Here is a 13,861-nt window from a genome sequence, read left to right as displayed (position 1 = left end):
GACTATCCACACGATCAGTGCCTCTCATCATCTTATACACCTCAATCAGATCACCTCTCATACTCTGCCACTCCAAGGAGAAAAGGCAGAGTTCACTGGAGCTATTCTCATAAGGCATGCTCCCCAATCCAGGCAACATCCTTTTAAAACTTCTCTGCACCCTTTCTATAGTTTCCACATCCTTCCTGTAGAGAGGTAACCAGAACTGAGCCAGTACTCTCAAGTGGGGTCTGACCAGGGTCCATATAATTCTAACATTACCTCTCGGCTCTTAAACTCAGTGCCACGGTTGATGAAGACCCTGTATGCCTTATTAACCAGGGTCAACCTGCACAGCAGCTTTTGAGTGTCCTATGGACTGGACCCCAAGATCCCTCTGATCCTCCACACTGCCAAGAATCTTACCATTAATACTATATTCTGCCATCATATTTGACATACCAAAGTGAACCACTGCACACTTACCTGGGTTGAACTCCATCTGCTACTTCTCAGCCCAGTTTTGCATCCTATCAATGACCCACTGTGACCTGTGACAGCCCTCCACACTATCCACATCACCCCCAACCTTTGTGTCATCAGCATTTTTACAAACCCATTACAAAAATCATGTTTGCAGAATACAACTCAGGTTCATCCTGCGGGCAGTCAAGCTCCTTTGAACCCGTTCAAGATAACGTCAAATACCCAACATGCGATAAGAAAAGCAAATGTGCATACAGCAAAAAACAAACAACACATAGAATATTAAACATAGAACCAGTAGTATTAATTTCAGTTCAGCTTAACACCGAGTTGCTAGCCAATGCAGGCTGCAGGGCCACCCCTTGTCAAAGTGCCACTGTTCACATTCATTGCCCTGACCAAACTGCCCAAAACCAGCAAAAAAAAAGAGTAACCAGAATCCAAGAACACATGCAACATGAGCTTCAAAGTCCACAGCCCTGTCAACCAACCCCAGCAACCTAGATCCCTCCACCACCATCCCCAAGACAGCAGCCAATGAGAGGGAGAGAAAGACCAATCAAATACTGGCAGACAGCAGTGTATACCCCCTTGATGCCCCAACCAGCGAGAAGCAATGAGGTCAATCATGGGCTTGTGTCCCACCTCCAGGCCACACTCCACTCCAAACCTCATTGAACTGCCCCAAAGATAGCAAAGCACTGGATCACTCAATTGGCCCCCAAGAACCGCACATCATCAAAAACACCATCCCTACCGTGAAGCATGGTAGTGGCTGCATCATGCTGTGGGGATGTTTCACTGCAGCAGGCCTTAAAAGGCTTGTAAAGGTAGAGGATAAAATGAATGTAGGGAAATCCCAGAGGAAAACCTGATGCTGTTGCAAAAGAACTGCAACTTGGGAGATTTGTTTTCTAGAACGGCAATGACCACATGCATAAAGCCAATGCTTCACAGAAATTGCTCAGGAACAACAAAGTTAATGTCCTGGAGTGGCCAAGTCAGAATCCAGACCTCAATACAATTGAGAATTTGCGGGTGGACTTGAATAGTGCTGTTAACTCACAATCCCCATGCAATTTGACAGAGCTTGAGCAGTTTTGTAAAGAAGAATAGAGAAAAATTGTAATGTTCAGATGTGCAAAGCGGATAGAGACCGTCTCCACAGAGACTCAAGTTTGTAATTATTGCCAGGGTGTATCTACTAAATACTGACTTGAAGGGGTGAATGAATACTTAGGCAATCAATTATTCTGTGTTTTATATTTGTAATTAATTTAGATCACTTCGTAGCCATCTGTTTTCACTTTGACAGATCTTTTTCTGTTGATCATCTCGAAAAAGCCAAATTAAATCCACTGATTGAATGTTGTAAAACAGTAAAAAATAAAAACTTCCAAGTGGGTGAATACTTTTTATAGGCACTGTATATATTCCCTACAACCTTTTGTCAGTTATTTCTGGACAATATTTGGAATATTTCTGTGGTTTTGTTGTGCAGATAATGCAAAAATCTAGTTCTTCGTTTGTCATCTATCCATTCCACAGTAACATGGTACACAATCTCCCACCTCCAATCATTGAAATATCCATTCATTCAATGATATGGTGTTTAATATTTTGTTGCAAAGATCATAACCCGAGGCGCACCCCCACAAACCCAGAGCCACTACACTACACTATTTGCCAGAGCGCCACATCCTCATCACACAAAATTCCAAACCTTATCTTTCCCAGCCACACATATACATCCATCAGCCCTACCCTCAAACCTAATCCTAAGGTCCAAGGGGGCACAGAGCCCCATTAACCCTAGGTGCACCTTGATTAACCCTAGCCACACCCCTACAAACCCAGTGACTTGTGTAAGGAGGAGCAAAATCCAATAAAGTTGAGTGTTGGACCTAGTTAATGAAGGCATGGGCCAGATCAAAGTGGCAGTGTTGCATGACACTGAATCTCAAGTGACAAGATCAAGAAGCACAAGAGGGATGATTCACTCACTACCCGCATTCTCTCAACCGATTTGACCAGTTTAATTAAATGGTTGTAGTTGTGAGATTTTGTAAACCTGCTTCCACCCCCCCCCCCCAATTAGAGAATGTCAGTTTGTACAGGGGAAACCTAAAAATGTCTGGTGGATCTTCCCACTGAAAACCTATTTGTATGACTTTTATTAACAGCATTTGGTTAACCCATGATGTTACTTTAACATCAATAAAAGGCATCAAACTTTCAAGGCATTATTGTTATCTAATATTTGATTATTTGCTGTTTTGTTTTGCAGGCACCAGCTCATTGTCTAACAGGACAATGGCAGTGGGGATTACCCCAGGTAAAATAAATACTTTTTTTGACTAGTAGCTAACCAACTAATGGTGATGTTCAAAATTTGATGCTATTCTACTGTTGAGAAAAATGCTTGGTAACACGTCTTTTGCATTGGCTGGGCAGCTGTTTTAGAACCAGAAAGTGAACCAAAACTGACTAAAGTTAATTGAACTGAAATATTAACTGTTTTCAACATCTGTATTTTCCTTTAATATGCAGTTTTTGCTGTGCTTTAAGTGCTGAAATTTCTCTTTTATTGAATTTTTTAATATTTTAAATGAGTAACACACGAGTATAAAGTTGACATTTTAGCCAAGATCCTTCATTAGGAAGGGTCTTAATGAAGTCTCAGCCCGAAATATCAACTGTTTATTCCTTTCCGTAGATGCTGAATGACCTGCTGAGTTCCTCTAGTATTTAGTGTACGCTATTCTGGATTTCCAACTTCCACAGAAGCTCATATTTTTGGGTATAGATAGATAACTTTGCAGAATTGCAATTACAATGGTAGCATAATCCAACTAGCAGAACTGCTTTGAATATTCAAAGTACATTTATTATCAAAGTTTGTATTAATTTTACAACCTTCAGATTCGTCTCCTTACAGGCAGACACAAAACAAAGAAACCCCAAAAGAACACATTAAAGACCGTCAAAAAATAATGCAAACAATAAAAGTAAGCAAATAACATTCAGCCTGAAGTTTTATGAAATACACAAAGCCAGGCATCACTGCAGCTGGAGTTGGCCACAGTCTCAGTTCATCGCAGAACCAAATAAATGTCACAGGACCACAGATACAAAGCCAGGCATCACTACAGCTGGAGCAGGCCACAGCTTCAGTTCAGTGCAAAGCTGAGTAAACATTGCGAGGCAGCGAGCAAAAGATTCGTTTAAAATCTTGGGAGTGCAAGCTCCAAAACACCAAAACATTTTTTTTTCCTTAGAAGGCTTCCTGAATATACAACCAGCCAGAATATTAAGTGATCAAGCAGACCTCTCCTGAACTCTGCATTTTTAATTTAAATCTTGTCTAAGAAGGATTCCCCAAAGTGAGGCTTGTCGGTTTCATTTTGTAATGATATTAAAAAGATCGACTAGTTTTTTTGTTACTTGAGATAAAAAGTAACTGGCATTCACTTTCTTGGCTTGAGTGGCTATTGAAAGTGAAACATCCCTCAAGATCAGTGGCCTAAATTTCTGTTCAGAAATGCCTATGTGTCATTTAGGTATCATACAGGAACATCAAGAAGGAGATTTACTGAGTTTTGATAAACAAGGGATTGGTGAGTTTTGTATGCTGATGATGCATTAGGAACCTGAATTTTTTTTCTACATTGCCTTGTATATAAGCAATGTTTTCTAAATGTATTCAAATAAATTGGTATTTTAATCTGGAGAAAATCTGATGGCAGTTATGTCTAACACTGTTAATTATAATGCTTTTTCGTATTGCATTAGTCACCAGCTTCCACTACCTCAGTGTTATATTTACAACCATCTGAGGTAATATATCAACCAGTAGAAATGTCTCAGGATGGAGGATGTGCTCCACCTTCACTTCCGGTGATGGAAGCCTCAATACCAGAGGTAAAAATACTGAATTAGTTAAACAAATTGAAAACATGTATTTCTCTTTCATGCCAGTTAATAAATTTAGAACAAAATTATTTTTTAAAATTTCTGTTCCTATCTGTCATTCCATTTGCATTGCTTATGAATGTAAATGTGTATTCTCTTTGTTTGCTTCCCGATCTTTCTCTTTCATGACTAACATTGGTTTCTCATATATTCATCTTTTATTACAGGACTTTATCAAAAGCTGTAACTTGTAAAAATCATTCGTACCCAAGAATAGAAAAATGGGCGAGAATGTTCCCACATCATTGCAATCACTGTTCACATTGCATTCATTCCACTTGGTTTCTTTGGTGCTGTCCTAATGAGTGTAACTGTGTTGATATCATTAGAAGAGTTAAATGTAGCAGTAGTGGAATAATGACACTGGAAGAGTGTTTCTAGCATTCCATGTTGCTCTTAGCTCCACACCTGACTTCAAACGTTCACTGAGTTGTTTCTAGACCCTTGGGCTAACAGTACCCCTTCTACCCAAGCACACCACTGGATCTCAGAGTTTTTCGCCTGTACTGTTTTGTGGGAAAAATGCTTAATGTAATCCAGGATAATTATAGCATGACGATAAGGTTTTGGTATCAATAAACTGAAACACAACTTCAAACTTGACTTGCAGTCATTCCCATCCTAATGTTCAGAAGCCTAGTTTATTTGTAGGGCTTATCTCTTCAATCCATTGAGATGGCCCAGGAAACAAAAAGCAAAGCATCATCTTCCACTGGTGACAGTTGTTTCTTTTTGTGCAAGTGTCTTATTTGTAAGCCATCTACATGATGGGTCAGAAAAATCTCAGTAAAAATAAAGATTAGGGAAACACATTTCATTTTACACTACACCTATCAATCACTAATCTGACTTGGTTTCAGTAATCTGGCCCCAGATTAAAACTCTAACCCCTGATCTCTTCCTTTCGGTTCTTGGACTAAGGTCCTACTCTGTCAAGCTTCACTTTTATAATGGCTAAGGAACTGCCTCAGTCGAGTGATTCAAGGTTTCCTTTACCCTCGCAACTTTGTGACTACTGAGTTAAAGTTAGCAGCTGGAGATGTTACAATATCCAGAGTTATGTACTTGGAATTGACTTGGCCATTGAGAAGAACATTAAAGATGCCTTCTTTTTTGTTTGCTTTCTCTTACTCTTTGTGTCTTCACTTTAAAATGCACTGAACTGTTCCAGGTGCCTCTTCAACAATACAGGAGTTAGACAGTCCATGCCAGGGGTGTGTGAAAAGAGCATTTTAATATAACCATATAACAATTACAGCATGGAAACAGACCATCTCGGCCCTTCTAGTCCGTGCCAAACGCTTACTCTCACCTGGTCCCACTGACCCGCATTCAGCCCATAATCCTCCATTCCTTTCCTGTCCATATACCTATCCAATTTTACTTTAAATGACAATACTGAACCTGCCTCTACCACTTCTACTGGAAGCTCGTTCCACACAACTACCATTCTCTGAGTAAAGAAATTGCCCCTTGTGTTACCCTTAAACTTCTGCCCCCTAACTCTCAACTCATGCCCTCTTGTTTGCATCTCCCCTACTCTTGATGGAAAATGCCTATCCATGTCAACTCTATCTATCCCCCTCATAACTTTAAATACCTCTATCGTCCCCCCTCAACCTACGCTCCAAAGAATAAAGACCTAACTTGTTCAACCTTTCCCTGTAACTTAGGTGCTGAAACATTCTAGTAAACATTCCAGGTAACATTCTAGTAAATCTTCTCTGTACTCTCTCTATTTTATTGACATCTTTTCTATAATTCGGTGACCAGAACTGTACACAATACTCCAAATACGGCCTTACCAATGCCTTGTACAATTTTAACATTACATCCCAACCCCTATACTCAATGCTCTGATTTATAAAGGCCAACATACCAAAAGCTTTCTTCACCACTCTATCCACAACAGATTCCACCTTCAGGGAACTATGCACTATTATTCCTAGATCACTCTGTTCTACTGCATTCTTCAATGCCCTACCATTTACCATGTATGTCCTATTTGGATTATTCCTACCAAAATGTAGCACCCCACACTTATCAGCATTAAACTCCATCTGCCATCGTTCAGCCCACTCTTCTAACTGGCCTAAATCTCTCTGCAAGCTTTGAAAACCTACTTCCTTATCCACAACGCCACCTACCTTAGTATCATCTGCATACTTACTAATCCAATTTACCACCCCATCATCCAGATCATAATGTATATGACAAACAACATCGGACCCAGTACAGATCCCTGAGGCACACCACTAGTCACCAACCTCCAACCTGACAAACAGTTATCCACCACTACTCTCTGGCATCTCCCATCCAGCCACTGTTGAATCCATTTTACTACTTCAATATTAATACCTGACGATTGAACCTTCCTATCTAATCAGGGCAATGATGGAGATTTTGAAGGCTGAGTTTCCTGGCAGCTTTTCTGATTTGAGGAGCAATCAATCAGCAAGCAGCAGTGCGTAAAAAGAGCTACTTTGTAGTCAGGTCCACATTCAAGATATAAAAAGCTGAGCTTTGAGCCAGTTTTCTCTGAGTTGGACAATCCACACCAAGGGTGCATGAAAAGAGCTACTTTGTAATCAACGTGACGATTAAGATTTTGAAGGCAGAATTTCGCAGCAGCTTTTCTGATTTCGGGAGCGACTATTCAGCAAGAGGGATTCATTAGAAAGGACCAATAAGAATAATTCAAGTACAAGTGGAATGACCATTCATTTTGGGTATCAGTGTTTAGAGTGGTTTTGGCTCATTAAGCGAGATCAGGCTTGGATGAGGTACGTTGTCTTGTAAATTACTCTCTCTGTCCTTGTTTGTTCATTCGTTAGTGAAAATGGCTCTAGGGCAGTGTTTTGTACTCTGGGATGTGGGAAGTCTGAAAGACCTCCAGTCTTCCAGATAAACACATCTGCACCAGGTGCACCAAGCTGCAGCCTGACGATGTTTGACTCTTATGGGAGAATGAGGAGGTGATAGACAGGAGCTACAGGCAGGTAGTCACCACTAGGTTGCAGGAGACAGGTAAGTGGGTGACTCGGGAGAAAGGGGCATTGCACAGCTAGTGTAGTGTACTCCAGTGGTGATTCTCCTCAGATACTCTTGAGGGGGACCACCTGCTAGTGGGGAGCCACAGTGATAGTCTCTGGTACTGAGTCTGGTGTTAACGGCTCAGAAGAGCAGAGCAGTGAAGAGGACTGCAGTGTTATAAGAATCCTTAGTCAAAGGAACAGAGACAAGGTTCTGTGAGCATAATGGAGACAGAAGGATGTTATTTTGCCTCCCTGTGTTGAAATTGGGGATGACTCGGATCGTGTCCACAGCATTCTCAAGGGCAAGAGTGAGTAGCCAGAAGTCTTGATACATATTGGCACCAATGTTGTAAGTAGACAAGGTGAATTCCTGATGCGAAATTTTAGGGAATTAGGTAGAAACAAGAAACAGGACCTCCAGGATGGTAATCTAGATTGTTGCCTGTGCCAGTAAGGTAAGAATAGGATGATTTGGCAGGTGAATGTGCGGCTGATGAGGGGAGGCAGGGGTTCTGATTTATTGATCATTGGGATATCCTCTGGGGAAGGTATGACCTGTACAAGAGGACGGGTTACATCTGAACGCAAGGGCAATATCCTTGTGGGCACGTTGACCAGAGTAGTTCAGGTGGTTTAAGCTAATTTGGCAGGAGGATGGGAACTGAAGTACTGAAGATGTGGTAGTTGGTTTACAGAGACAACGTGTAGTGAAACTCCTAGCAAGGAGGGGCTGATGGTAGGGCAAAATTGCAGTCAACAGGATGAGTTACAACATAACAGGTGGACAAAATCAAAAAGATTGAATACAGGTCTAAAGGAATTTGAATGCGCGCAGTATATTGAATAAGGTAGATGAACTTGTAGCCATTACTCGATCATGGATGAAAGAAAATTATAATCGTGAGCTTAACGTCCAAGGATATACATTGTAGTGAAAGGACACACAAGAAGACAGAGGTTGATGTTGCTCTATTGGTAAAAGAAAATGAGATCAAATCATTTGAAAGAAGTGACATAGTGTCAGAAGGTGATGAATCATTGTGGATAGAACTAAGGAACTGCAAAAGTAAAAAGACTGATGGGAGTTTACAGACCTCAAAACAGTATCAAAGTTATGGTGTATAAATTACAATGGGAAATAGAAAATGCATGTCAAAAGGGCAATGCAGGTAGACTGGGAAAATTGGGTTGGTGCTGGATTCCAAGAGAAGGTATTTCTAGAATGTCTAAGAGATGGCCTTTTAGAGCAGTATGTGGTTGTGTCCAGTAGGAGATCAGCTATTCTGGATTGGGTGTTGTGCAATGATCCAGAATTAATTAGAGAGCTTAAAAACCTTTAGGGGCATGTGATCATAAAATGGTCAAATTCACCCTTGAATTTGAGAAGGAGAGGTTTATCAGTAATACAGTGGAGTAAAGGTTAATACAAGGGCATGAGAGAGCAGTTCGACAGAATTGATTGGAATATTGCTAGGGATGGTGGCAGAGCAGCAGTGGCTAGAATTTCTGGAAGCAATTTGAAAGATATTGGATATATACATCTCAAAGAGGACAAAGTATTATAAAGGCAAAATGACACAACTGTGGCTAACAAGAAGTCAAAGCCAACATAAAAGCCAGAGAGAGCATATAATAGCAAAAATTAGTGGGAAGTTAGGGCTTTGGGAAACATCCAAATATCAACAGAAGACAACTAACAATCGTCATTAAGAAGGTAAAAATGGAATATGAAAGTAAGGTAACCAGTAATATTAAAGAGGATACCAAAAGTTTCTTCAGATATTTAAAGCAGAGGCAAGAGTGAGTATCAGACTGCTGGAAAACGATGCTGGAGAGATAGTCATGTGGGACAAGGAAATGGCGGATGTACTGAACAAGTATTTTGTATCCCTGGAAGATACTAGCAGTATGGCAAAAGTTCCAGATGTCAGGGGTCATGAAGTGTGTGAAGTTACCATTATTAAGGAGAAGGTTCTTGGGAAACTGACAGGTCTGAGGGTAGATAAGTAGTCTGGACAAGTTGGTGTACACTCCAGAGTTCTGAAAGAGATGGCTGGAGTGATTGTGGAGGCACTAGTAATGATCTTGTTGCATGAATGAAATCACCGGAGAGAGTTACTGGTAGATAGAAAGCAGCTTCTTTATTCGACAAAACAAGGTACAGCAGGCATCATATGGAGATGCTTTCAATGGTAAGGTCTGCTGGCCCAACATGGGGCTCAAGATTTATTTGCTAAACACAAAGGACAATTCCATATTTACAAAGTGTAGACAATGCTTTCTTTTGAAGCTACATACAAAACTTTACACCTTCTGATTCGCATCCATCCCACAGACGCCAGCAGCGTCCGGGGGCTGAGATTCACAGCTTTTAGGAGTGCATTGTTCCAAATGAATCCACAATACATTTTCAAGGAACAGAAGACTGGTAGCCAAAGCAATTTGCTAAATGTAAATGACCTAAACCTAAAAATCACCTTAACAGTCCCTCCTCTTGGCCCTCCTGGACAAAAATAAATTTGTGTGCCTCGATATCTACCCTAGTATTCCCTAATCACTACCTACCAAATGTTAAGCAGAAATTTCAACAAGTCTTTGAAAATGCAGCTTCTTTTGTGCCAGCCAGCTCTTTCCCTTAAAGGTGATTGCTGCTTAATCACATTCCTTGTCTTCACCCGTTCATTCTCTGGTCATTGAAACTCTCTTTGTAAGAGCACCCTCAGGCCCTCTCATTGAGAGATGGTCTCTATGTCAATGTCTGCAAGAATCTCTCCCCAGTGGCACCCCCTTCCAAACTGTCCAGTCGATCACTAGCCCGACTGCTGAAAGGGCTGAGTTCTTCATTCAGACTGACTTCTGATGCCATGTGTAGTCTGAAATGCCATCGATGTGGAACTTGCTGTCTCTGCTTTAACTTTTTTTAAAAATCCCTCACCATCTATTTTCCAATATCTTTTCTATTCTATGCTATTAAACTAATCATCTACCTTCAGCAACCAACCTTCATTACAGAGTACCATCATCATCACATCTTAGCATGCTATTCATGGTTTTCTGTCACGCTCTGGGGGTCATCCACCTTTATGTTTCCTCTGGGTATGTCTTCATCAGCTGTGGTCAGGTTTGGTATGGCCGGCTGGTGTTCCTCTTTTCAGCTCTCTGTAATTACATGGTTACTGGGTACACTTGATCCCTGCTCTGTCTGCAGGAGCATCAAAAGGGTGAGTCGTAGTCACAGGTATTGTTAATTAAGAGTATCATCTGTGTTCTTAACCATATGGGGCAAACCCTGGCCTTTCCGGCAGCACCCTCACCCTGACTTGGTCACTGGACTGTGAAAGTATCTCCCTTCCCTCTGGCTCTGTCTTGATCAGCGATGTGCTGCTGCTGTTTCGCTCGGTCCTTCAACACTTTAAGTTGATTACAAAGGTCTTCCACGTACTGCGTCATTCTATCCCTGTAAGCCCTAGGCTCAGCGCAACCCCTAATTACCCCATGGTATAATTTCAATAACATCTGCCTCATATGTGGTGGGACCACTGCAACTCTTTGCTTCCTGTGTTCCCAGCTCCCATCTGGTCTCTCCCTTTCTCTGCCATCTCTCTTTCTCTTCTGCCTCCACGTCCTCATGTAATTTTACTGAACTGGCTTCTGTTGTTTCTTCCTGCGCACTTGCAATTTCAGTTACCTCTTGTTCCTCTGATGCCTTATTCACAGTAACGTCTGCCCTCAGAGGGACTGGAAAAACTTTATGTTTCGGAGACAGGCCATTCAGGATTGTTGCAGGGCCCACCACTATGGGATGCAATCTTGGTAGCCTGTTTTTAATGGATATGATCCACTGGGCTTTACTGGCCATATAGGTGAGTTAGTAGTGGCTGTAGTCTCTCTGCATATCCTTAGTGTTTTTGTTCTTTCACTATACCCTGGACAGCTGTCAGTGCATTAGTTTTTATAGGGTACTGCTTATGGGGTTTATACAGACCCTCTTCTGTTTTAACTGGGTTTATCTTTACTCGAACACAATCTTGCTTGTGTGTAGCCCACACTGCTGGGAACTGCTGACAAAGTAACCCAGAGACACCATCCTGGCTCCAGTCTCTGGTGATTGGGGCAGCTGGGACTATACTAGCCAGGTTGTGTATTCTGTTGGTTGTATGCGTTCGCCGCCCCTGACTTGTCCATATTATTTCTCCCTTTCCCGAATCTAGCAGCTCCTGCTTCCCTTAGGACAGGGGTCGGCAACCCGCGGCTCCGGAGCCGCATGTGCCTCTTTCATCTCTGCTGCAGCTCCCTGTGGTTTGTTAGTTTTTGAAATGTAATTCGAAATTTGAAGATTATGGTGATCTTGTACAATCTAAATAAAACGTTGAGGCAACCCCATTTCCTGGCACATCCGAACCGGCTCACAATTAGCCACCGTTCCGGCTAAGGGAGATGGCCTACGGGGGTTTGTGAGTACGTGTCTTTTGGAGCATCCGCGCCCACGGGGGGTGGGTTGAGGGAGGCTTTAAAGCAAGGCTGTTTAGTTCGAATAAAGTTATCTTTGACTGCAGTGTCGTTATCTTAGTGCTGCGTGTAGCACACCGCCACAACATGTTTTTTATCGCTATTAATATACGTCACCACTGCCAATCCCTGACACCCGCCAGTGCGCGGTTTCTTTTAATTTTTCGATCGAAGGTAGGCTAACTATGGAGTAACCTTCAACCCAACGTCTTTTTTTCAGAGTTCAAAATGTTTTTGTTGCATGCAGAAATGTAATTTCGTTTTCTCTGCAGGAGTTCATCAATTTCATAAATGTAACACATTATAGTTTGTTTATACATAGCATAAAGGCAAAAAAAACTGTTGTATGCAGTGTTATTTCATTTTAAATGTCAAACGGGTTTTGTGGCTCCCAGTGTTTTCTTTTCTGTGGGAAATGGGTCCATATGGCTCTTTCAGTGGTAATGGTTGCCGACCCCCGCCTTAGGATGTCTTTTCCAGGGATAGTGCCCTTGATATTTATGTTCTGCATAATCCATGGCCATCTGTTTTTCGAATCACTGCCATTATCTTTCCCCAGTTGCTCTCACCTCCCCCCCCCCCCAGTTGCTGCCTCACTTTCCCTTTAAAAAAGCGCTATCTTTCTTCATTGCTGACGTTCCCGATAGTTGCCCAGGTGCCATCCTGCGTCCCCTGGGCCATCCTGTCCCACATGTTCCTTGGGCACTTCGCTTTTACCAACATGTGTATATCTTTAGGGTGCATCTGGTGAACTTCAACATTTCCTCAAGCTTACACTAGAATTCTGAATTCCCACATGTGACTTTAGCTGGGGACAACTCTGACAATATGCTCTTTTTCTGTCCGGGTGAAGGGCTTATGAATGTTTGTAATCATTGTCGAGGGCTGGCTTGGATCATCAGGGTTCTCAACCTGACATTGCTTGATCTCAATAGGTGCCATCCCAGCTGATATATCTGGGTAAAACCTCTTCCTGAAATGCATACACACTAATTCCCACACTACGCAAAGTATAAAAGACGGGTACCAGTTACACAGCACATATTTAAAACCACAAAGTAGGTAATCTGCAATCTACCACTTCTGAGCACCTGAACTCATGATGCCTGCTGTATTCCTTTGCATCACACTTGCAAAACGTACACTAAAATGCAGCTTCCCAAACAAATAAACACTCCCCCACTCTGGCATGTCGAACCATCGATAACCACCCTTTGCAACTGGTGGCTCCGATTCGCCAAGTTAACATGCAGAGTTTCCTCACTTAAATAAACACACATGCACGTGCACACACTGCTTTTATATCTACCAGTTCAGTTCTCTGCATTCGTGATACCTCGTGTTCCCTTCTATCACTGACCCGAACAGATCCAAGTGTGAGTGCTATTTTAGAAAATACTCACCCACATAGACTGCTAAGATCACTGGCCACATGAAGGGTCAGGAAGGTATCCCATTTCTGACACCAAATGTGTGAATGAAATCACCAGAGAGAGTTACTAGTAGATACAAAGCAGCTTCTTTATTCAACAAAACAAGGTACAGCAGGCATCATATGGAGACGCTTTCAGTGGAAAGGTCTGCTGGACCAACGTGGGGCTCGATATTTATTTGCTTAACACAAAGGACAATTCCATATTTACAAAGTAGAGACAGTACGTTCTTTTGAAGCTACATTCTGATTCACATCCATCCCACAGACACCAGTAGCATCTGAGGACTAGGATTCACAGCTTTTAGGAATGCATTGTTCCAAATTAAATCCACAATACATTTTCAAGGAACAGAAGACTGGTAACCAAAGCCATTTGCTAAATGTAAATGGCCTAAACCCAAAAATCACTCTAACAATCTTACAAAAATCAGTAGATTCTGGAATG

At 41.8% G+C, this 13,861-nt stretch overlaps 1 protein-coding gene across 2 annotated transcripts in view; it reads left to right on the top strand.

Annotated features, from left to right (window-relative positions):
• LOC132392240 (protein boule-like) overlaps positions 1-13,861 on the top strand; it is a 98,119-nt gene that overhangs the window by 65,128 nt on the left and 19,130 nt on the right. For both annotated transcript variants that reach the window (XM_059966076.1, XM_059966077.1), the window contains exons 8-9: positions 2,753-2,800; positions 4,258-4,386. In XM_059966076.1, coding sequence (XP_059822059.1) covers positions 2,753-2,800; positions 4,258-4,386 — 177 coding nt within the window. The remainder of the gene's footprint in view (positions 1-2,752; positions 2,801-4,257; positions 4,387-13,861) is intronic.

Source organism: Hypanus sabinus, chromosome 4, assembly GCF_030144855.1.
Source record: "Hypanus sabinus isolate sHypSab1 chromosome 4, sHypSab1.hap1, whole genome shotgun sequence".
Classification (NCBI taxonomy): domain Eukaryota; kingdom Metazoa; phylum Chordata; class Chondrichthyes; order Myliobatiformes; family Dasyatidae; genus Hypanus; species Hypanus sabinus.
This window is presented reverse-complemented; position numbering and strand designations above follow the sequence as displayed.